We start from the raw sequence: 22,699 nt of genomic DNA, 5'->3' as shown, positions 1-22,699 counted from the left end.
TGTATGAAATATATAGTTAACCTATCTGCTGGACACTGTGTAAAGTACTTTACAAATATCTCTTCACATCAACCCTGCAAGATAATTGTTATTATCCCCATCTTACAGTTAAGAAAATTGAGGCAGAGGTTAAGTTACTTATCCAAGGTCCCACAGCTAGGAAGTATGTGAGGCTGGATTTGAACTCAGATCTTCCTGACTCCAAGCCTCCTTCGCTACTAGTTGCCTCATGAGACTTGACACTACTGTAAACACTTTTATATCACAATTAAACCTGGCTGCTGTTAGTTCTATCAAAGGGAGATATTACCCCTGGCCCAGCAGGTTTCCTCTCTTGGAAAGGGGGCCCAAAATTCATCGTAGAGGCAAGCTGACCCTAGGGGGAGAGCTGGGCCTTTCTCACACTCTCTAGATCATGAGTCCTCACCCCAGAGTCTACTCTGGGAGAAAATCTCTTAAAGCAGAACTGGATCCTATCGAAGGTCTTCCCCAAAAAGTATCCCCATGGCATTCTCAGGACAAGATCCACCCCTGGACAAAGGAGCCATCGGGAGAGTGACTTCTGCTCCCACCAGAGAAAGGCTCAAGACACAAAAGATGATCCAGCCTGCACAGATTCTGACACCATAAACTGACAGCCCGGCACCATCATTATAATTTCTACCAAGAGATAAAGGCAGAATCTGACAAAGATGCTAGAATGGGAGGGAGCAGCGGCAGCCCCACTCTCTACAAACATTCCCACAGAAATCTAGGGAACACAGCAGGCTAAGGGGTGCTGAAGAAACCGATAGCCTGGAGGCACTGAGAAGCTTTCAGCCAGCAAGGCTGCTGCAGAGCCATTTACCATGGGAACTACCACCACTACCATCGCTACTACCACCACCACTACCATCACTACCACTACACTCTAAACATTCCCTATACAAGTATGCAGAACCTGACACACAAAGTCCAAATTCAGGAATTAAAACAGGAGTAATGAATAAACAATAAAAGACAGCAAAAATAAAGATGTGAATAATAAATATGAAGCCAGACGTGCCCAAAGAAAACCAGAAGAAAAGAGTAACTTTACATCAATAAGCAAAGACTTTTTAAAAGGGAGATTTTAAAAAGCTTAATCACAAAATCAATTAGAATTCCTAGAAGAAATTAAAAAAACAATAGTTTTTAAATGACATAAAAGAAATGAGAACTCTAGAGCAGTAGAGTTAAACTCAAATAGAAATGGATGCTTGTGGGGCACATATTAATTTAGGAAACCACACATTAGCATTATTCAAGTTCAATCACATTTTTATTTATTTTATTAAGCATTTCTCAATTATATTTTAATTTGGTTTGGGCAGCAGTCCAGATTTTGTTGCTATAGTCCCCTTGAGTTTGACAATTTTGCTCTAAAAGAAAGAAGTGGAAAAGAAGAGACAAGAGCTTCTTGAAATTTGCAGCAGGCTGAATAATAATAAAAATCAATGAGATAAACCATTAGCAAATATTATTTGTAATGGGGATAAGCTAGAAGTCTTTCCAATAAGATCAGGAATGAAATATGGATGCCCATTATTACCAATGTCATTTAACATACTATTAGAAATGCTAGCAATTGTAAGAAGAGAAGAAAAGAAATTTAAGGCATTAGAATGGGCCAAATTTTAATAAAACACTCTCTGTTTGCAGATGGCATGATGGTATATAGGGAAAATCCCAGAGATTCAACTAAAAAGTTTCTTGAAACTATTAATAATTCTAGCAAAATAGAAGAATATAAAATAAACTCACATAAGTCATCAGCATTTTTATATATTACTAATGTGTTATTATTCTCAGAGGGGAATGTATTATTAACTTATAATGCAAAGTTTAAATTCTTTTGAGAGTAATTTCAGGATAAGAAACTTGCTACCTCCTCAAATCCAGAAAAGTGAACTGTTTGGAGAAGGCACCATGAAGATGACTGCAGAGACCACAAGCTGCACCAGAAGATCCACAGTGAAATTTGAGATGCGGTGATTTGAACTGTGGGAGATTAGATGCATTTGGTTTTTTGGGTTTTTTTTTAGGCAATGGGGGTTAAGTGCATTGATCTTTCGATGGGGTCCAGATAAAAATATCTATTTGAGACTCTGTTTCTCTTATTGGCCTCCCACATATTCACCCTTTTATTTTATTTATTTATTTAAAAAACCCTTACCTTCCATCTTGGAGTCAATACTGTGTATTGACTCCAAGGCAGAAGAGTGGTCAGGGCTAGCCAATGGGGGTCTAGTGACTTGCCCAGGGTCACACAGCTAGGATGTGTCTGAGGCCAGATTTGAACCTAGGACCGGATCCCGTCTCTAGGCCTGGCTCTCAATCCACTGAGCCACCCAGCTGCCCCCTATAAGCATCTATTAATAAAAAGATAGAGAGAGGAGAGATTCCCATCTCACTGATTTAAGATAAAATCAGGTCCCAGATTTCAGCCCAGTGTGGTTTCTTCCATGCTGGGCTGCCCCTTGTGAAGAGCCAGCCCAGGGAGTCAGTCTGCTCAAGAGCAGAAATAGAGACTAAGAGCGCTTCCCACCTGGGTTTAAAAATCCTCCTAACCCACTTGCTTTTAAACATCATGCTGGTTTGGTGACATTCCTCTGGCTCTTTTTCCTTTGCTAGGGACACCCATAGCAACACTGACTCTGCCACCTTGTCACCCACCCTAATGCTGACTCTCACACTCACACCAGGGCATTCCAGGGCTTAGACTCTGTACTTGGAATCAACATCCTCTAAATAATTTCCTTCATATAATCTCTGCTCTGATTCTCGGGGAGGCCAGCATGTCAAGTCTCCCCACTTCTTGGTTTTTTCAGGAGTTTGACATGTCGGGTCTCCCCAGTGAATCATTCCACATATGGAGCCTTTACATTTAGGATTTTCTCACTAGGGGATATCAAAATAGGAAACATATTGTACATGACATGGAGGTAGTGTGTGATTTCTGCAAGCATCCTTATAGCATTTTCTCCAGAGGATCCACTTTCCTGATATAGGGTGTTGGCGATTAGCTTTTCCTACAATTACTTTCAAAGCTCTTAAACTTTGGACTTTTAACATAATTACACAATCCCCCTCTCAGGAGGGTATTTACCAACAATAAAATCAATGCAGGATGTATGGCTAAGCTATAAGGTATATGAATCAATTCTCCCAGAAACAAGAGGAGAGAGAAAAATTAAAATTAAAAATATATATTAAAATCCTATATGTATAAAAACATGAGCACAAATTAAGATCATAACAGGGCCTTGATTCATCATCAAGGTCCAATTGAGGTAGCTTGTATTCTACAATCATGCGGGACAGGTGCAGCAGTATTGCAGTTACCCAACATCAGCCAGGACCACAGAAGACAAAAAAAGACAAAAGGCTGAGGAAAAAGGGAAATATGATTCCCTGGTCTGATTTCTACTTCACTCACAGGGATAGTAAGCCAAAGTTAAAGCCAAGCAGAGATACATGTCAGTCTCACCTAAAGGCAGGAAATAGGGAAGTCCAATGTCGGGGCTTGCCAAACAGCTGCTTCCTCCAATCCTCTGAGGCAGATCCTCTACCTTGGCATAGATCATCACCCACTCTACAGGGATTGTTGGTCTCCTTGATCTTGTGTTCCTTTGCACTGATCAGTGGCTCATTAGCAGTTGCTTCTTCTGAAATCAGACTCGAATATCAGTTAAAATCCCATAATATTTAACAACCAGTGGCAGATTTCCATAGCCTAAACCTTTTGGGTATGCAATGTTATCAGAGCTAATAGGTATTGTAAACTAATCCTTCAGTATCAAAATATTAATACTGATTCCATATACTTAAGCTAAAAGAATCAAACTTCAATTAGGAAGAGAGAAAGAAAAAATTCAAATAGAAAATCATATTGTACATCTCATTAAACAATGGGCCAGCGAAACATAGGCATAGCAAAAAGACTTATTACTCAAAAGGGAAAGACATTGTCTCTCTAGCTCAGCCATAATCCACAATCTGAGTGTATGTCATTTTTTCACCACGTAAAAGCTTGAGTTAAGACAAATTCGAAAGGGTACCCCAGTTCCCAGGATCAAAAAGGCCCATTTGGCTAGAGTAGCTAACAAGCCAGTTCCCAGTAGCCATAAGAGTTTCTGCCATGCACCATCAGATGCCACAGGGGTCTCTAAAGCAACTTTCTCCGTGTCATGCAAAATCCTTTGAAGCTCATGGACTTTTGTCACGATTTCACCAGGTCTATTTATATAGGAGCAATAAGATTGATTAATAAGGGCACACGCAACTCCCTCTGCAGCCTTGTATCAAGAACCAGCCGGTTTTGTATAACTGTCTTTGCTGAGGAGTCAGTCTGGGAGCAGCTTCAACTGGATCTAGAGCCAATCTTTCAACCTCAGCAGGGAGATTTCTCATAGAATCGATTATTGCCATCATTCCAAAAATTGGGCAGAACCTCCCAGAAAAGCCTCTGTAGTTCCTGACTGCCCCCAATTACCCAGGTTCCTAGCTGTGGACCTGCCCACCTGGCCAGTGAAATGATCTCGCACCCATACTGGTGGGTACCATAAACCAAAGCACAAGCGCCATCCCACCCTTGGGAAAGGTGGTAAGCGGAAGAGTTACAGACACAGAACTGCCTGGGGATCACCAAGCCCCATGAGAAATCCACCTTCAGTGGGGACGAGGCAGTAACAGCCGTAAAAGACACGCATGCATGTGTCCCATCCTTTGTGTTTTCTAGCTTTGCCATCACACAAATAACTGTTTTGGTAGGGAATGGAATGGCGAGATCGCCCTTTACATTGTGGCCCGCACGCCTCCTCCTCAATGAACACTTTCCTCTCTCCATGCACAAGTCAAAGGTAGGCACCCGACTGATCGGGGGTCGTGGGGCTCCCGAGTATCTGAAAAACAAGTCAGAAGACCTGTTCAAATCAACGGAGATTTTCAAATCTTTAAATTTCTCGAAGACCAATGATACAGGATGTAACCAGTTTGGTGGAGTCCATCTATCACTATTTATGTGACATGTAACAAAAGCCAAAGCGGGAAAAGGTTTTTTGGGTAACACCCGACCTTCCTGGGGTGCAAGTTGTGGCAAAGTCTCATTCCTCTGGCCTGGAACTGTTGTCCGTGACAAAATGGAGCTCTGATGGATCTGGTGACAGACCAACCATCCATAAGGACCGATGGCTTTGCCTTGAGAGAGACTTTGTCTGACTTCTCCATGGACTTTTATAAGAGCGTTATCCCTTGTCTAGTTGTGAGAAGAGACAAATGAAGACAATGTAACAGAATTTATAGCTAAGAGCCAAAACATCCTAACTAGAGGCAACATTGTGTAACAGAAAACCCTAGATTAGATTATTTCATAAACTTAAAGCAAAACCAAAGCCCCAAAGAAACAAGCAATAAATGCAGGATGTGTGATGGGAGAAGGTACCTGTTTTACAGGTGAACAAAGAATCTGCGACTCCTTTCCTCCAATTTTGATAGCTGTCGAAGTAGTTAACAATACTTACAGGATTTAGGAATACCTTCCCAAGCAGGTGGAGTTCCTCCAGTGTGCTGGAAATTCTTTAGATACGTCTTGTCTCCTGGGTGAGGATCCTGGAGGGAGAAGTCTAGAGGTCCAGCCTGACCTGCAGCTCCAGATTCATGCAGTTCATGGAAATGGATCTGCAAATCCTGTATATAAGAAGCAAGAGAAGTGTCCCCCGCCTAGAAATGGTGTGTGTGTGTGTGTGGAAAGGCTCAGCCTCTATGGGGGGACGTCCAAACAACATTTCAAATGGTGAGACGTGTAGATCTTCCCTAGGTCTGCTGTAAAACAGGACTAAGGGGAGAACTCAGACTATTTCCAGAGTCTGATAATAACAGTATCAGAATTCAAATTTGGGCCCTCTCTGAAACGATCATTTTCCCACTAAATCCCTCTGGTTTTTAAAAAACCCTCATATTTCATCATAAAATCAATACTGTGTATTGGTTTCAAGGCAGAAGATTGGTCAGGGTAGGCAATGGGGGTCAAATTGAGGCCAGATTTTAACTCAGGACCTCCCATTTCTGGGTCAGACTCTCAATCCACTGAGTCACCCTGATGCCCCCAGATGTATTTGTTTTGAATGTACACTCTTATGCTAAAGGGCACTGCCCCGTAATTGGCTTTTTGTCAGTGTGCCTAACAATCATTGGTTTTGTTCTTTTTTTTCCTTTTATCCCAAAATTATTGTAATTTAAAAGTTGGTTATGTTTACAAGATCCATTGAAGAGACCAGTCTTCCACGGATCTCAGGGGGGAATTTGCTATTGGAAATTTTGTGCCTTTGAACTACGTTTCCCAAGACCCCACTGACTTCCTGGCGTTATATGCTGATGTAGACAGGGGGATAAATTGGATGGTCTTCAGGGGCTAGCTCTTTCCTTCCTATAATGGCTTGCAGCTGGGAACACAGGCTGTTTGAATAGGTAGATTAGCATGGGCATGTGGTTTTATTTTGTTACCTTTTTATTTCTTACTCCTAGTGATTATTAATAAATGTTATAAAAACATAATATTTAAAGTTATTATTATATATTCATTTTAATTTTTACAATGATGGCAACCACTAATTGTAAGCTATATATTTTTGATTTTTTTTTTTCTAAAACCCTTACCTTTACTCTTGGAGTCAATATTGTATATTGGCTTCAAGGCAGAAGAGTGGTAAGGGTAGGCAATGGGGGTCAAGTGACTTGCCCAGGGTCACACAGCTAGGAAGTGTCTGAGGCCAGATTTGAACCTAGGACCTCCCGTCTCTAGGCCTGGCTCTCAATCCACTGAGCTACCCAGCTGCCCCCTATTTTTGATGTTTAAAACAATTTTTTTCAATACAGTATTGAGTTCCTTTTTTCTCTCATTTTTGTACTTGAAGTGTTATCAATATTCATCTTTTTTTATTTTGCAGTAAAATAAGTTTAAAATATATTTGCTATAATAGTAACACATACACAAAAGCTTTAGATTATGGCAACCTGCCATTTATTGATAAATATTATGGAACTGTGATTAATGCTTGTGTCTGATTCCAGGAGAAGAGAAGCAAAAAGAGCCATTGCACAGTGCCAAAGAAGCACAGAAGTTAACCTGCATAGTGTGATAATTAGATTAAGTCTACACTGCCCATCTTTAGATTTAATCACCAAAGGTGAGAGCACCTTCCAATTCTGAGAGGTCCTAACCCAGGTGTGCTAGAGTGAGTAACGAATCAGAATCAAAGCTTTCTATGAGAAAGCGTCTATTGTGATTGGACATGCAGGCTAGGGGAAGACACTGGAAGTGACGTGTACGTGACCCCTTTAAAAGAGGGAGTTGAGTGAGTGAGGCTTCTTCTGGTTTGGTGAAGGGGACCTGAGGGAGCTTTGCTGGTTTGTGACCGAGACCGTTCCACATAGTGAGTTTAAAGACTGAATCTTCCTGAACTTCTATTAAGAAACTTCTTTTTATAGACTCTGTGAATGAAGTTTGCTCTATTCACCTCTGGGCCTCAGGCCCTTTAACCCTCGGCTGAGGGTTAAGATCTACCTGGATTAATTAGTGAGATAGATTCTTATTTCCTTACTTTCTCTCTCTCTTCTCATGTAAATAAACTTCCATAAAAGTCAATTTGACTTGAGATTATTCTTAATTGAGGATTGATAATAGTTCAATCCTCTGGCGACCATCTTTTAATATATTGAACTCATAAAACCCCTACTTCCCCCTTACAATAGTGACAGTTGAGCACAAGATCAAAGAGACCAACCAGTCCCAGTGGGATTGATGAAATTTTGAGCCAAGACAAGAGGACTTGAACTTGTTTGGGTTGTGGCTGTTTTGACACATGTCAGAGGCCAGTTTTGACATATGTCAGAGGCAAGTTTTCCCTGAACCACAACCTATTAAGTACCAAAGTTTGGCTATCATCCTGGCTCCCCCTATCCCTGAGAGTGAAGGTAAATCAGACCAGGGAATGACACTTCCCTTTCACACAAAAATCTAGTCCCTTTCTTCTTTCTTATAGTATGACAACTTCCTGTAGTCTTGGCTGTCAATGGGTAAGTACAATATTACTGCATTTTGTCCTACAGATTTGTGGGACAGAAATCACTTTAATTGGGCCCTGATTCAAAGACCTGTTATAGTTTTATTTTTCCTTTACTTAGAATTTTTTAGACATAAGACATTGATATTTTTTCCACAAGTTTTTTTTCTCTTTTATTTGATCTTTTTTTAGATACTTTGTATTTTCTTATAAAAACATAATATTTAAAGTTATTAAAAAGTCCTGCAAGAAGAGATATTCCATTTAAAATAACCAGAGATAGAATAAAATACCTGGGAATATATCTGCCAAAACAAACCCAGGAATCTCATAACATAATTATAAAACACTTTTTACACAAATAAAGACAGATCTAAATAATTGGAAAAAATATTAATTGTTAATGGATGGGCAGAGCCAATATAATTAAAATGATTATCTTACTTAAACTAATCTACTTATTCAACACCACTTCAGTTAAATTACCAAAATATTATTTTATTGAGCTAGAAAAAATAATTAAAAAATCATTTGAAAGAATGACTAGGTGGCTCAGTGGATTGAAAGTCAGACCTAGAGATGGAAGATATAGAGATAGAATCTGGTCTTAGACCCTTCTTAGCTATATGACCCAAGGCAAAATACTACAGAATCTTTGCTAAGAAAACTCCAAATATAGTTCATGGTTTGTGTATTGTTTTGAAAACACATTTTGTTAAATTCTGCTTTGCAATCCATTCTGCTACTTTCTTCCACTTTAAGGGAGAGTTCATCCCATGCAGATTGACTGTTATGATTATTAATTGAGCATTTCCTTCCATCAAAACTTCTTGTGCTTTTTTCTTTTCCTTCTTCTACATTCCTCTTCCTCCCCCATTAAGAGAAAGGAGTGGAGAAAGAAAAGGAATCAGACTAACAATAGTTATCTATAATTTGAATTGTGTGTTCCTACTCTACTGCTGCTCCTCACTTTACCAAATTCCAAACTTGAATCTCTAATTCCTACACTTTCTTTCTCTTTTTAATCATCTTCTTTAAGACAGCACTCTTAACTTGATTTTCAACTCTAAATTGAAGTTTGTTTTGCTTATGACTCTTCTCTCTCTTCTATCCTCCTCCACCTTTTCCCTGTAGCTGTGTTTCCTGGTCAAGTTTAATGCATTTCAACAATAAACTCTTTGTGTCTTTGTGTGCATAGGTCTGGGTATTTGTAACCATGTTTAATCTTTTCTGCAATGATTTTATACTCTTTCTTTGTCACTACTCACCTCTGACTTGATGTGACCTAGAACTTATAGACCTCTTGAACTCACAAGGTTGGTTCCAGGACTGGCCATGACTATCAAAGAATGCTCATTCATATAAAAGCAACAACAAGAAGAAGCACAAAATCAGAAAAGACCAACAAGATCACAGGTACAAGCTCATATAGTTGAGTTCCCTCATACCACTGCCATGATACTAGAGAGGAGAAAGGCTAATTCTTTTCCATATCTCACTGAAAGTTCCAGATGATTGCCAGATTCTACCTGGAGTGACAAAAGAAAGAAGACAAAGCTGAAAGTTGTTTCCTTTTTTAAATGATACAGTATTCCTTCCCCTTGAGAGTGTCACAGAGTGGGGGAGAACCAATGAATTACTCAAGGTTTTCCATGTTATGCTAAAACAAAAACAACAAAAAAAATAATTGTACCACCTTATTTCAATTGTCCAGTAACACCTAAAGCCCAGTAACAGATAAGTAAATGCTTTTCAAAAGTAGTATAGCAGGGGGCAGCTGGGTAGCTCAGTGAATTGAGAGCTAGGCCTAGAGATGGGAGGTCCTAGGTTCAAATCTGGCCTCAGACACTTCCTAGCTGTGTCACCCTGGGCAAGTCACTTGACCCCCATTGTCTACCAAAAAAAAAAAAAAAGTAGGATGGCAAGTGACCATTTCAAGTGTTTATAGCTCCAGAAGCATAGTTGTTATTTGATCTGGATACCCCTAGGAATCTCCAAAAGCTCCACTCTGCCTGGTCTTCATGGACAGAGACTTGCAAAAACATGGATCCCACAGGCTCTTAAAGGTCCAGAGATAGAAACTGTTGGACAGCTTGTGTTAGGTCTTCCAAGGCTGTAGTTTGTTCTGGACTTCACTCAAATTCATAAAACTTTCCCCTGGCTTGGTAAGTAGGGGCTATTAGGAATCCCAGGGGAGGATTGTGTTTTCCAAAACCCGAAGAGTCCAATAAACCACTAGGCTTCTTTTTTAGATTATGGAGGAGTATCATTTTATTCTGAAGCATATCCATAATCATCTGCATTTTTCCCCAATGATCATATTCCCCAAAACTTTATATAGTTTGGACTCTGAATTTTCTTAGGGTTGATTTCCTACAACTTTTCCTGGATTTGAGCTACCATTTAATCTAGGGCCTTTATCACTATGGCTTTATCTGGTCTAGTCAGCATTATGTAATCAATGTAGTAGTGTACATCAAGGCCTTCAGGAAGGAAATTCTTTTTCAGATTTCTTCCCTGTGGTAGTATGGAAAAAAAAAAAAAAAAAAACTTAGGCAGTCCTGGGGAAGAATGGTGAAGATATACTAGACTCCTTCCCAAGTGAAAGGAACCTGTTACCAATAAGTCTAAGTGTAAGAATAGCTTCTTGAAATGCTTACAAGGTCAGGAACCCCATACTATTCCTTCTGGGTCTGAGCAAAATGGTATAACACATTGACAAAGTCCATAACATCTGCAGTAATGGGTATGATGATTTTCATCTATTCCCTGTAACCTAACGGAAGCCACCAGATAGTGTTATAGGGGTGCAAACAGGGAACCTTTGGGTTCTGGAAGGAAACCTTTCTCAGGAATGAGAGGAATGAGAAAGATTTATTAGTAAGATAGGATCAATGGCCAGGGAGACTACATGAGTGGAACAGCCGTGGGGGATTGCTCTCCACAACACGGCACCACAGCAGGAATGGAGCAACTGTCAGGGGTTTCTCCCCAGATGTCCCAGTTCAGGGATTTTTATATTCTTTCTAGTAGTGTGCACGTGACTCCTTGCACTCAGGCTTTAGGTGGGTGGGGAGGGTATGTCTGGGATCCTCTGGGCTTAGGCTATCAAGGTGTGGCCTGGAGGTTTATCTTTTTTGTCTATCTTAACCTAAAGGATGTTCAAGGATAACAGTCTTTGCCTTAGGAGTCACAGGGGCAGGAAGGGAGAAGGGGATTTCACTGTTCACAGCCTGTCTGAGTTAAGGGGTACAGGGTCCCTGCCATCTCTACACAATGCCCATGTCAATAGGTCTCCTAACATATGCCTCATGGAGTTGTAAGGAGATAGGAAAGTACTCTAACCTCCCTCAACTCCATCACTAGAGAGGAAATATCTTTCATCTCTATAGGGTCACCATATTAACTTGACGGGATGTTTTGAGCAAATCTAAGATTTTTCCATTTGGTCCTATCCAGAATATGTTACATAGAGTTTATCAAAAGGGTCCATGCAGGCCAAGAAATTATGATGTACTTCCTTTGGATGTCTATTCTTGGCAATCTCCCATGGAAAATGGGGCACTCGATGTTGGGGGCACTCTGGTATTTAGTATGGCTTCCAGTATCCATAAGCCTCTTATAACTAAAAGGGTGGGAGAAATAAGAGGCTCAAAGCTGTTGGTGAGTGAGCAGAGTCTCTACCCCAGTCTTACAAAACCTGCCTGGGCAGAAAAAGCACACGAAAACAATCTGTTCTATAGCAATACAGGTATGCATTAATCTTGATATTATTCTGAGTGCTGAAAAAACTGACTCTTGTATTGCTTATGATTGATTTCTGTAACCTGGAGTTCAATTGAGCCTCAACCTTGCCAAATTCCTAGCCCTTCCCTGAGGCTACACTCTGGAAGACTGGTCAGTTGTCTCAATCTCCTTATTTTACCTAAAACAATCAATTAAGGTATGTATCAAAAACCTGTAGATGCCCTAGGCCATAAGAACTCCTGATCTGGGTATTGTCTTAGAATCCTGCAGTTTGTATCTCATGATGATTACCTCATAATGTTAATGTATCAGACCACTTGGCTCTTCCCTTCCTCCTATACTGTTGTAACCCCAATAAAAATAGCAGTATGGCAGCTAAGGGTTAAGCTCTGGACCATCTAAGCTCTTTACCATCAGAGCTTCATCCCAGTGAAGCTCTGAACCTGGAAGCTCTTGTCCACCAGAGCTTACTCACTGTCTGACCACCTTATGCCAGAACTTTGTCTATGTGTCTTCATTCTTGCCTTATGCTCTCTTTCCATTAGTCCTTAACCCATAACCCATTTTCTCTCAGTCCCTGGTTCCCCTTTCTGAGTGTCCTACCTACTAGGAATCTTCGTGAAGCTGCTGGACAGCTTCATGTTCCAATGACCATGCAGGTTGTGGAGACAGGTGCTATGTGGAAGTGGGCACCACGGAGTGCTTAAGGTTGTTCAGACATTGAAGATGGCAAGGTCATCCACTGCCATCACCAGTCGTCTTGACTTTATTTTGCAACTGGACTTTGATGACCTGGGAAGAAAGAGTACTGCCAAGGACTTTGTACAACTTTGCATCACTTAAATCCAATTTATTCAAAGTCAAAAGACATCACTAATGATGATCTCATTTTGGTCCTCGGTAGTAAGGACAACAACAAACTACTGTGTACCTAATCTATTCCACTGATCTACTATTCTATTTCTTAGCCAGTACCAGATTGTTTTGATTATTGCTTTGTAATATAGTTTGAAATATGGTATTGCTAGAATAGGCCTTTTTATTTCCTTGGGTGACCAGAAAACCATGCTGACTTTACCTAAAGCTGGAGATATACGTGTGTGCATATGTGTGTGTGTGTATACATCCATATACATATAGGTATCCCTTATACATTGGATTTAGGGTATGGCATCTCCTAGAGCTAGAAAAGCTTAGTAAAAATTTGCTGGTTTTCACATTCTTTTCACAAATTTTAACTTTTTACTTAATTTCACTTAAAAAAGAAATTGTGTATATTTATGGCATTAAAAGATAAAATGTGTTTATATTATACTATCTATGTATCTATGCATATATATAGTAACATTTCTGAGTTTCTAAACTTTTTCTGTGTTATCTGCTTGCTGGCTTTCATGTGTCATCTGCAGTTTCTGCCATACTTCCCCCAAAATTCCCATTTGTTTCTTATGCTGACTTACAATATATGGAAAACACTATGAGGAAAGTCAATACCTGTATTTAGTTTTACACAGCCTTAGGGGTGACCTTATACATAGTAAAAAACAGTGGATCAGGTGAGACTGCTCAGGTGAAACTTTCCATATTTGGGAAGTTGAGAAATAGGTACAAGACTGCACATGATTTAGAAGGAGAATTTGTTAACCTTGGGGGTTTAGGCGTTGTCAAAAACCAGGGTTGTTTCAGTGGAATGTTTTTCTGGTAGGAAATTTCTAGGACAGTGAAAGTCTTCAAAATAGAAATCAGTTAGGTCTTTTCTTTTTAGCGGTGGCTCTGTTTCTATTTACATAGCCCAGGAGCTCTGTATCTTTAACTTTTTTTCTTTAAATCTTCCCTCTTGGAAATCAATACTGTGTTTCAATTGCAAGGCAGAAGAGTGGTATGGGCTAGGTAATAGGGGTTAAGTGACTTGCCCAGGTTCACACAAGTATCTTTGACTTTTATAATTTCTTTTTCCTGAGAGAAGATGTTTTCCCCAACTCACAGTCTTCCTCTACAATCCATTACTGGATCAAACAGGTGGTCCTTAGGAATGTGCTGATTCACCAGACTTGGTTACTGCATCCATGCCAAATCTCTAAGTCCTATCATTGCTGGACCTGGGGTAGCTCTTCCAGCATTTTGAGGCACACAAGATTATAATGAGGTCTGCTCTATCTCCAGAAACTCATTCACTTAAGATCAGAAAAAAAAAATATGGAAGAGAAAAAAAAATCCAGCAGTTCCTTTAATTCACAGGCACATTGTAACTAGGTGGAAAGAGAAGACCAAAAAGGTTTCCCTTCCCCAGAAACCCAAAGCAATTCATCCTCCTCACTCAAAAACTAACAGAGAAGAGTCTTCATCTATTGATTACCTCCAAAGTGTCTTTCTTATTTATTCAAAGTTGTTTGCATTTTGTCCCATTAGATTGTAAGCTCCTTGAAGGCAGTAAGGTTTTTTTTCCCCTAAATTCAGAGATTTAATTTTCCCAATTACATGTAATAATTTTCAATATACATTTTCCGAGATTATAAGATCCAAATTGTCTCCTTCCTTCCTTTCCCTTCCCTTCCCCCTCTTGGAGATGGTAAGCAATTTGATCTGGGTTATACATATATTATCATGCAAAACATCTTTCCATATTGGTCACTGTCATAAGAGAATTCTCATATGTAACACCAAAATCCAAAAATAAAAACACAAATAAATCAAAGTGAAAACCCGTATGTTTCCATCGGACTCTGACAGTTCTTTCTCTGGAGGTGGATGACATGCTTTGTTATAAGTCCTTCAGAATTGAGGGACAGTATTTTCGCCTCTCTGACTCTTCAGCGCTTAGCACTGGTTCTCGTATATAATAAATGCTTATCGACTGTCTGCCGTCCTGCTTCTCCCCAGAATTCACTGGAAGCATTAGCAAGGTAACACCACTGGGATCACAGAATCTCAGTTGGAAAGGATTTCAGAGGCTATCTAGACCTTCCCATGGTTGGGAAAGAATTCCCTTCTACTCTAAACATAGAACCAAAGATTTAGAGCTTTAAAAGGAGGGGGAAGGGGAAGACTTAGAGGCTACGGCGTCCAAATATCTTGCTTTACAAAGAAAATGAGGCACAGAGAGGCTGATTGACTTGTCAGTCTTTTTACATCTTACTCCCCTTCCACATACAACTCTAATTCAGTAACACCAAACTCCTTGTTGTTGCTTATTTAAGGCACTGCACCTCCCGACTGCCCTGCATTTTCACTATTCTTGCCAACCCCTGCAGTCGCCCAAACCCACGTCTGAAACTTTCCCCTTCCTCATCTCCATCTCCCGACTTTCCTGGCTCCCTCCAAATCTTGGTTAAAATTCCACTTCCAGCAAGTTTTTCCCGATTTCCCCTTAACGATAATCTCCCCCAGAGAGGATCTCTAGAATTTATCTCGTCGCTATCATTTTTGTCTACAGCCTGTTGGTATATGGTTCGCACCTCGTCGTCCCTAAAAGACTGTAAGCTCCTTGAAAATAGAGATTTGCTGGCTTTTCTGAATATCCTCAACAGTGTCCGGCACATGGTAGGCGCCAGTTTCCCGGGGTCATGCACGAACTGGCAAATGCCCGAGACAGGTTTGATGGAAAGGCCCAAGCCCTTTCCACTACACCGTGATAGTTCTCCTTTGCTGGTCCAGCGGCTCTTTGAAGACCAGCCAAGACCTAAGGACGGTCTTTTTTCCTGACTCTTAAATGACTTTGAAAAGGAGAGAATCTTTGGGTGTTCGTTAGGCGGCGCAAGAGAAAAGTTAACAAGAGCTTTTCCCTCACTCTCCGCTTGTATGCCCTAGTAACCCCCTCACTTAAACGACCCAGAGTAACCTTATTTCCCCAAGAATCTACGGCCCCTCCCTTCTCCGACTCTCGCCTGCTCGGATCTCAGCCAATTGGAGGAGAGAGAATGAGCCGGCCTGTCCCACCCCTTCCTAGAGACTCCTCCTCGAATCAGTTGGAACAGAATCTTGAAATCACATCTCAGCCGGTTTGGGAATCCTCCAATAGAAATTCTAGTTCCCGCTTCTAAACTCCACCCTCTCCCCCTGGCCTACCACATTGACGGTCTGGTTAGAGTCACCTTTGCCTTACAAACGCCAAACACCGCCCTCTTCCCTCCGAGCTTCATTAAGCCCCGCCCCCTTACTCGTATAGCCCAATAAAAATCCGACGAACGACTGGCTGGGCGGGCGAACAGCCAATGTCCATGTCGTGGGCGGGCTTCAGACTAGAGTTGAGGTGAAGCTGTTGCGCCTTGCCCACAAGCGTGGCGCGTGGAGTGGGGTGGGGGGCGTCCCACGGGGGCGCCCGGAGTTAAGATGGCGACGGCAGCTGAGCAGGAGGTAATATCCGAGCTAGCGTCCAAGGTCCTGCGTGTTGACTTCGAGGAACTACGCCTTCAGAATTTGGCGACGTACCTTGGTGCCTCGGAGCAGGCGTTGCGGCTCATCATCTCCATCTTCCTAGGTAAGGGGTCTCCCCTCCCGCAGGCAGGGGAACCCTGACGACGAGGGACACGCCTTCCCCGCGTTCGCCCTCACCGGCCTTCCTCCGAGGCATTGTCCAGTGGGACACTCGAACCCCCGCCCTGCTGGCCATCTTTCCTCTCTCCCCGAAATTCTCACTGCCTACTTCCAGGGCACGACCCTCCACACACACACTCTTTTAGGTTGTCTTAGCACTTGTGCCCTTTTCACCCTGCACCTCTCTCCCCTCACCTCCATTCCTGGCTCCATCGTACTCTCCTTGTGCCTTTCACTCAGTCACCTTCTCCCTCCACGCCTTGTTTTCACCTGTGCCTGCTGCATCTGTCCCTAACCTCCTTACACCCTCGCCTTAACCCTGTTCAGGGCTGTGCCTCTCTACATGTGTGTCCAAGCCCGGTCCCGATGGTACAGCTAGCTCAGGATCCGCCCTATCCTACGATGTCTTAGTCCCATCCCTTCCTCGGGGTTTCGTGCAGTGCGCTCTGGTGTCTCACTTCTCTTCTTGTGGTCATTGCTTCCCGTTCAACCCATTGAATAAACAATGCGCCCGCAATCTGCAAGACACGACCTCCCGGGCTTCCTTTAAGTCCCAGCTAAATTCCCACCTCTTTTCTCAATCCTGCTTAATTCCAGTGCCTTTCCTCCTTTAATTATTTCCTATTTATCTTCTGTATAGCTTGCTTAGTATATATCTGTTTGCAGTTTATCTCTTGTTGGATTGTAAGCTCCTTGAGGGCAGGAATTGTCATTTGCTTTTTTTTTTTTTTGTAACCCCAGCGACTGGCACCTAGTAGGCACTTAATAAATGTTTATTGAATTGAAATGAAATTGAGTTGCTAGCTCCTGGATCAGAGAGGTAAAAGACAGAAAGCTACCAGAGCCCCTGCCCCTCTCCAGCTTCTGTCTATATTATACTTCTGCAAGAGAAATACAGTATGTACCCAAACAAGTAAACACAAAGTAATTTCAGAAGGAGAAGAACATTAACAACCAAAGTTAAAAGAACATGCTTCCTTCAGGAAGGGTCACCCGGGCTGGTGAGCCTTGAAGGAAGCTAGGAATTCTCCTAAACAGATGGTGTAGGCAAGGGAAACTGCCTCTGCTAAACCCTGGAGACCGGAGATGGAATCTGGGTGCTTGAGGAACAGCTAGGATCAATCTAGTTTGGCGTGTGTGTGTGTGTGTGTGTGTGTGTGTGTGTGTGTGTGTGTGTGTGTGTGTGTGTGTTACATGCAGGTATGTCACATGAAATAAATCTGGAATATACAGCCTTATTTTTGTATATGCCCCCACTTGACAACCATAGAACTTGCTGATATCGAAGGGAAAGAACTGATAGTCTTCTTAAAGGTTTTTCACGGGCCTTTGCTGTATGAACAGTTATGTTGAAAGCATACTGTAGACATGTACTAACAAGTTGCATTATAACTGCCTTTTATCATGAACATCATCAGGTCCTTCTACATGATTACAAAACAATGTGCTCTTGCTTTTTTCTCCTTCGCATCAATCTCTAGGTCTTAAGCTTTCTGTTTTAATTGTTGAGGCTGTACCCCAGAGAACATTTTTACATAGTGCTAAGATGTAAATGAGAACCAGGCCAAAGGGTTATCTAATCCAACTCCTTTATGTTGCAGAGGATGAAACCAACCCAGATCCTTTGACCCAAGTCCAGCCTTTGGTTATTATGCCATGCTATTTATTAGCTTTATTGAATGTCTGAGTTGCATTAGAAATGCCCTGTTCACTGTTGCTATGCTTTAAAAGATCTTGCTTTTCTGTAGACACTCTTCTTGGAAACAGTTTTCAGACAACCTTTGAAACGACTTAGACAAAACAGAAATCTTCACCTGATGGTCAGCCCTCTAGGAATTTAACTTAGCTAGGACTAATATACTGTTGCTGGATTAGTAACCTTTCAAACTTGGAAGAAACAGAAGCTTGTCATCCTTTTGGAGAATTTCCATGTTACAGTGAGGTATCAGAGTGACATTTTTAGGGGATGACTGTGCTAGGTGCCAAAGAAAGTACAAATAGAAGTTTCTCTTCTTAACAAGCTTATAATTTATTTAGTGAGGCAAGATCTGTAGGCACAAAAAAAAAACATATATATATATATATATGAAACTAGAGAAAAATATAAGCAATATGTAATTAAGTTCTAAATTGTGTGGTATAGTCTCCTGTAGAAATTCAGAGAAGAAAAGTGAGGATTGGATTAACTATTTTAAAAGGTGGGACTTCAACTGGGCTTTAAAGAATAGGTAAGATTTTGTTTGGCTGAAAAAAATGAGGAGAGGGCAGGCAAGAGTCAAGTTGTGGACTGGAATGGGCTGATAAGTGTGGTGTATAAAGAATGTAGTTTGAGATAAGGTTTCCAATGGTGGAAGACTTTTAATGCCAATTTCAGGAGTCTGGAACTGATGATAGATAACACTAATAAGCTATCTATTTCAAAATCTAAATTATGAGTGTTGTATACATTCATTTTCAAGTGACCTTGATTTAAAAATTAGCATTAACCCCTAGTATAGTTTAGGTTCTCACCACTTTCCTTTGTGCCAGACATTTATCATGTTCCCTGTGAATTTTTTTCCCATCACTTTGAACTCTGCTTCAAATCCTAGTCCTTACTGCTGATGGGCCAATTTGTTCTCTGCTGTTTTATCACTTCTACCTTTCTCTGTCAGTGATCACTGAAGTATTATTCATTGTGTTTTACCCCATTCGAGGTTTTTAGTAGTCATATATTGTCTCATACATACTCCCTTATCCTCAATATCATGTTGTGGTAATGTTTCATGTTGTGGTAACATTTAAACTTGTACCACATAAAACCATTTTGTGTAAACAAATAGTCACTTTACAGTACATTCTAAAATTATAGTGCAAAAACATTTTTATTTGTGGGGGAGAAATATATATTAGTCATAGATATTATGCACATAAGAGACATTATAGATTCAAATGCTGATGCCCTTCCTTTACCCTAGGCCCAGTGATCTGGCCCCCTGAAACCATTATTCCTAATCTGACAAATACAATGAGTAGGATACAGTGAAACTTTGAAAGAGTTGCCTTAGAAACAGACTGACAGACGAGCATTTCCTGTCCTTTGGCCCCGTCTTTAAAAAGTTTGCCCATCACTGCCCTAGGCGCTGGGAAATAACTGTATATTCGCTTCCACTGGTAGTTTAGCAATCAGCAAACTTTTAAAAGTCATGATGCCAAGTTTTTTACTTTCATATAGTAACACAGAAAAAAAATTGAAAGCCTTGTTATGATATACACCTATTTGGCATCCCTTACCACCACCACCACCACCACCCAGTCAGAGTGGGAGACCCAAACCACCTTCTGCCATGTTGAGATTAATTTGGGTTTAGAGCGCCTCTTTTTAAAATTACTTTTGCTATGTTAAACCTACCGATTAGTCATATCTTATTATGTGGATTTTTTTCCCATCTTTCTAAGATCTAATTGATAGTCATGTGAAGGCTGGGAGGGGGACCTATTTGAATAGGTACAATGTAATATTCTTTGAGGGTGGCATAGTGGATAGAGTGTTGGGCTGCAGTCAGGAAGACTCCTCTTCCTGAGTTCAGATCAGCCCCCTGGCATTTACTAGCTGTGTGACTCTGGGCAAGTCACTTAACTCTGTTAGACTCAGCAATTCATTTGTCAGATGAGTAAGAGAAGAAAATGGCAAACCACTCCAATATCTTTCCAAGAAAACCCCAAATGGAGTCATGAAGAGTTGGACACAGCTGAAATGACAGGACCACCACAATTCTCCATGAAGAAGGAAGTATATAGACAGTTCCAAAAAAATGATACAAAAGGAAGCCCAGTGGTAGGCAAGCCTAGGGAGAGTGCTACAGTATTTGGGGCTTTGTACAGTCATAAAGCACTTGAGTATCTTTTGGGGAGAAGAGTGTGTGGTAGTACAGGAAAGGAAGGAGACAAGCACTCAAAATGAACTGTGTCCTGCTACTTTATGTCTGCTTGGTGTAGACCAGTAATTCCCAACCTTAATTTTGAAGAGTCTAAAACAGCAGTCCTTAAAGTGGACCCCTTGGAATCCCTGACATCCTTTTGGCAGGAGTCTGTGAGCTCAAAACTATTTTTATAATAATACTAAAATGTTTTCATTGCTAATAATGGTAAATATTGATAGTCCACATATATATCCACAAATATTGATAGTCCACAGTTTGGGGGGAGGAGTTTCTCAGTTTTTGTGAGTGTAAAGGGATCCTGAAACCAAAAAGTTTGAGAACCATTGGTATAGGATGACCTTATTTATCTCAAGAGGATTCTAGTTCTCCTTGTGAATTGATTTTTAATTCATTGCGTGTAAGATACTGTGGGATAAAGGAAAAGGAACTTTAGACTTAGAAGTAGGAGGCCTTGGAGTCTGATCCCTAAGCTGTATAACTTGCTCTTTTAAATTCTTTGAACCTTAATTTCCTTGCCTATGTAATAGGGCCAATAAAACTTATATAAACCTTTAAAGTGCCTTTGGGGGAGGCAGGGATTAAGACCTGTGGTTTCCTTATTATAGGGGAGCTCATGGTAAGGGAAGTCCTTTTACCAGAACAGAAAAATTAGTCACTGCTTTGTAAACTTAGTGCATTGCTAGTAGCAATGTGGAGAGTTAACTCCTGCCTTTATATATCAGAGGCTGGACTTGAATCCAAGGCATCTGGACTCATTCTCTGCCCTCTATACTTGATACATCTCTACAGTAGAAATAAAAACTTATTTCCATATCCCTTTAAGGTTTGCAGAGCACTTTCCCTACAACAGCCCTATGAGGTGAGTAGCACTATTTTTATACCCATTTTACAAATAAGGAAATTGAACATCTGAGTGGCTTACTTCCCCATGTCCACATAGCTAATAAATGTTGAAGGCAGCCAGATTCAGGTCTACATATCCTGAATCCAAGTCCAGAACTCTATATATAGTCACACAGACATTCTTTTTATAACACTTTGGAACTAGGACTAGAGCGCCAAAAAGATTCAGAATCACTCATCCAGACACACATTGTTTTGGCTACAAAGAGTGTCTTGGCATTTATGGTCTGGGCTCTTATCAAGAGCGATCTAGAGATAAATGCTTTCTACACTATTCTCCCTTGATCTTTCTGTAATTGTTGTGAAATTAGCCCATGGGCAGCTTCTGAAGCTGGATCTGGCCAAAATGTAGCAGATGTCACCTGGCCCTCTTCTAACACTCTTCTTGGGCTAGAGCCATAGTTTGGCACAGTTAACATATCTAAGGCTGCATTTAGAGCTTGCTGGGAGGTGGGGGGGAAAGGGGAATGCCAGAATTCACATCACACAAATTAGTGACCTTGAAGATCAAAGGAAGTCCTTTTGTTCATAGCTACAACTTGCAATTTCCTTTGGACCTAGGTCCTGTTGGGCTCTTTAAGAACAAATTCCACACAATACTTGTTTCACTCCACTCCCATAACCATTACCCTGGATCTTAGTGACCTCAGTACTCAAGTTGATGAACCTTCAAAAATCCCAGCCCTCCAATTTTTTGACCTCTGACTCCTGGGACTTCTGTATCTTCTACCTCAGCCAGATACAGAAAAGGGAGTAAGGCTAACCAGATAAGTTCTTGACTTCTGACACTTGCCACAGAAATCTTGAATTCCTGATTTTCCACACCTACAGTATTAGTAATTCCCTCCTAAACCTTTCTTTATTCTTCCCCCTGACTGCCAATCTCAATTCCTCCTCTCCCTCCCCCCTCCCCCATTTTCCCAGTCCTAACATCCTGCCTCAACTGCTTTTTCTTTCCTTCAAAGTCCAGACCCTAATATGTTCCCTACCAAGGTGGAATCCATCCTTTCTCCCTTTGTCTTTCTGCTACTCAAGTCCTCCTAATCTTCCCTGAGTTACCACCCTATCCCCTTTCTTTTCTGAACTACTGAATCCTGCTAGAGGGTAGTCATTAATTCATGAAGAGTGGAACCACTACGAATTAATGCTCTTGCTCTTAACTAACTCTCTCTCTCCCTTCTTCTTTCCTTCCCTCCCTCCCTTTCCCCGATCTCTCTCTTTATCTCCCCTTCTCTACCTCCCCTCTCCCCCACTGTGTCTCTCTGTCTTTGTCTCTCTCTCTCTCCCTCTCTCTGTCTCTTTCTCAACACTCTACTCCTTCATCCTAGCATTCTATAATGATCTTTCATCTATCTTTTGAGAGGAAGATGGGATGTTTCAACATCATCTAATCAACCAGTATTGATCATTGCATTTGACTTGAGTTTTATCTAGGATTTTTTTAGTGTTCACTTATAGTTATCCTATATCTTATTCTTTAGGTTCTGCCTTTTTCTTTCTACATCAGTTAAA

At 41.0% G+C, this 22,699-nt stretch overlaps 1 protein-coding gene across 1 annotated transcript in view; it reads left to right on the top strand.

The window, feature by feature from the left end:
- Window positions 1-16,137: 16,137 nt before the first annotated feature.
- Window positions 16,138-22,699, top strand: part of LPCAT3 (lysophosphatidylcholine acyltransferase 3) — a 38,026-nt gene continuing 31,464 nt past the window's right edge. The window contains exon 1 of the mRNA XM_044679491.1: window positions 16,138-16,305. Coding sequence (XP_044535426.1) covers window positions 16,158-16,305 — 148 coding nt within the window. The 5' untranslated portion in view covers window positions 16,138-16,157. The remainder of the gene's footprint in view (window positions 16,306-22,699) is intronic.

The sequence above is a fragment of the Gracilinanus agilis genome, chromosome 5 (assembly GCF_016433145.1).
Source record: "Gracilinanus agilis isolate LMUSP501 chromosome 5, AgileGrace, whole genome shotgun sequence".
In the NCBI taxonomy this organism is placed as follows: domain Eukaryota; kingdom Metazoa; phylum Chordata; class Mammalia; order Didelphimorphia; family Didelphidae; genus Gracilinanus; species Gracilinanus agilis.
Note: the sequence above shows the minus strand (reverse complement) of the source record. Positions and strands in the feature narration are given on the sequence as shown.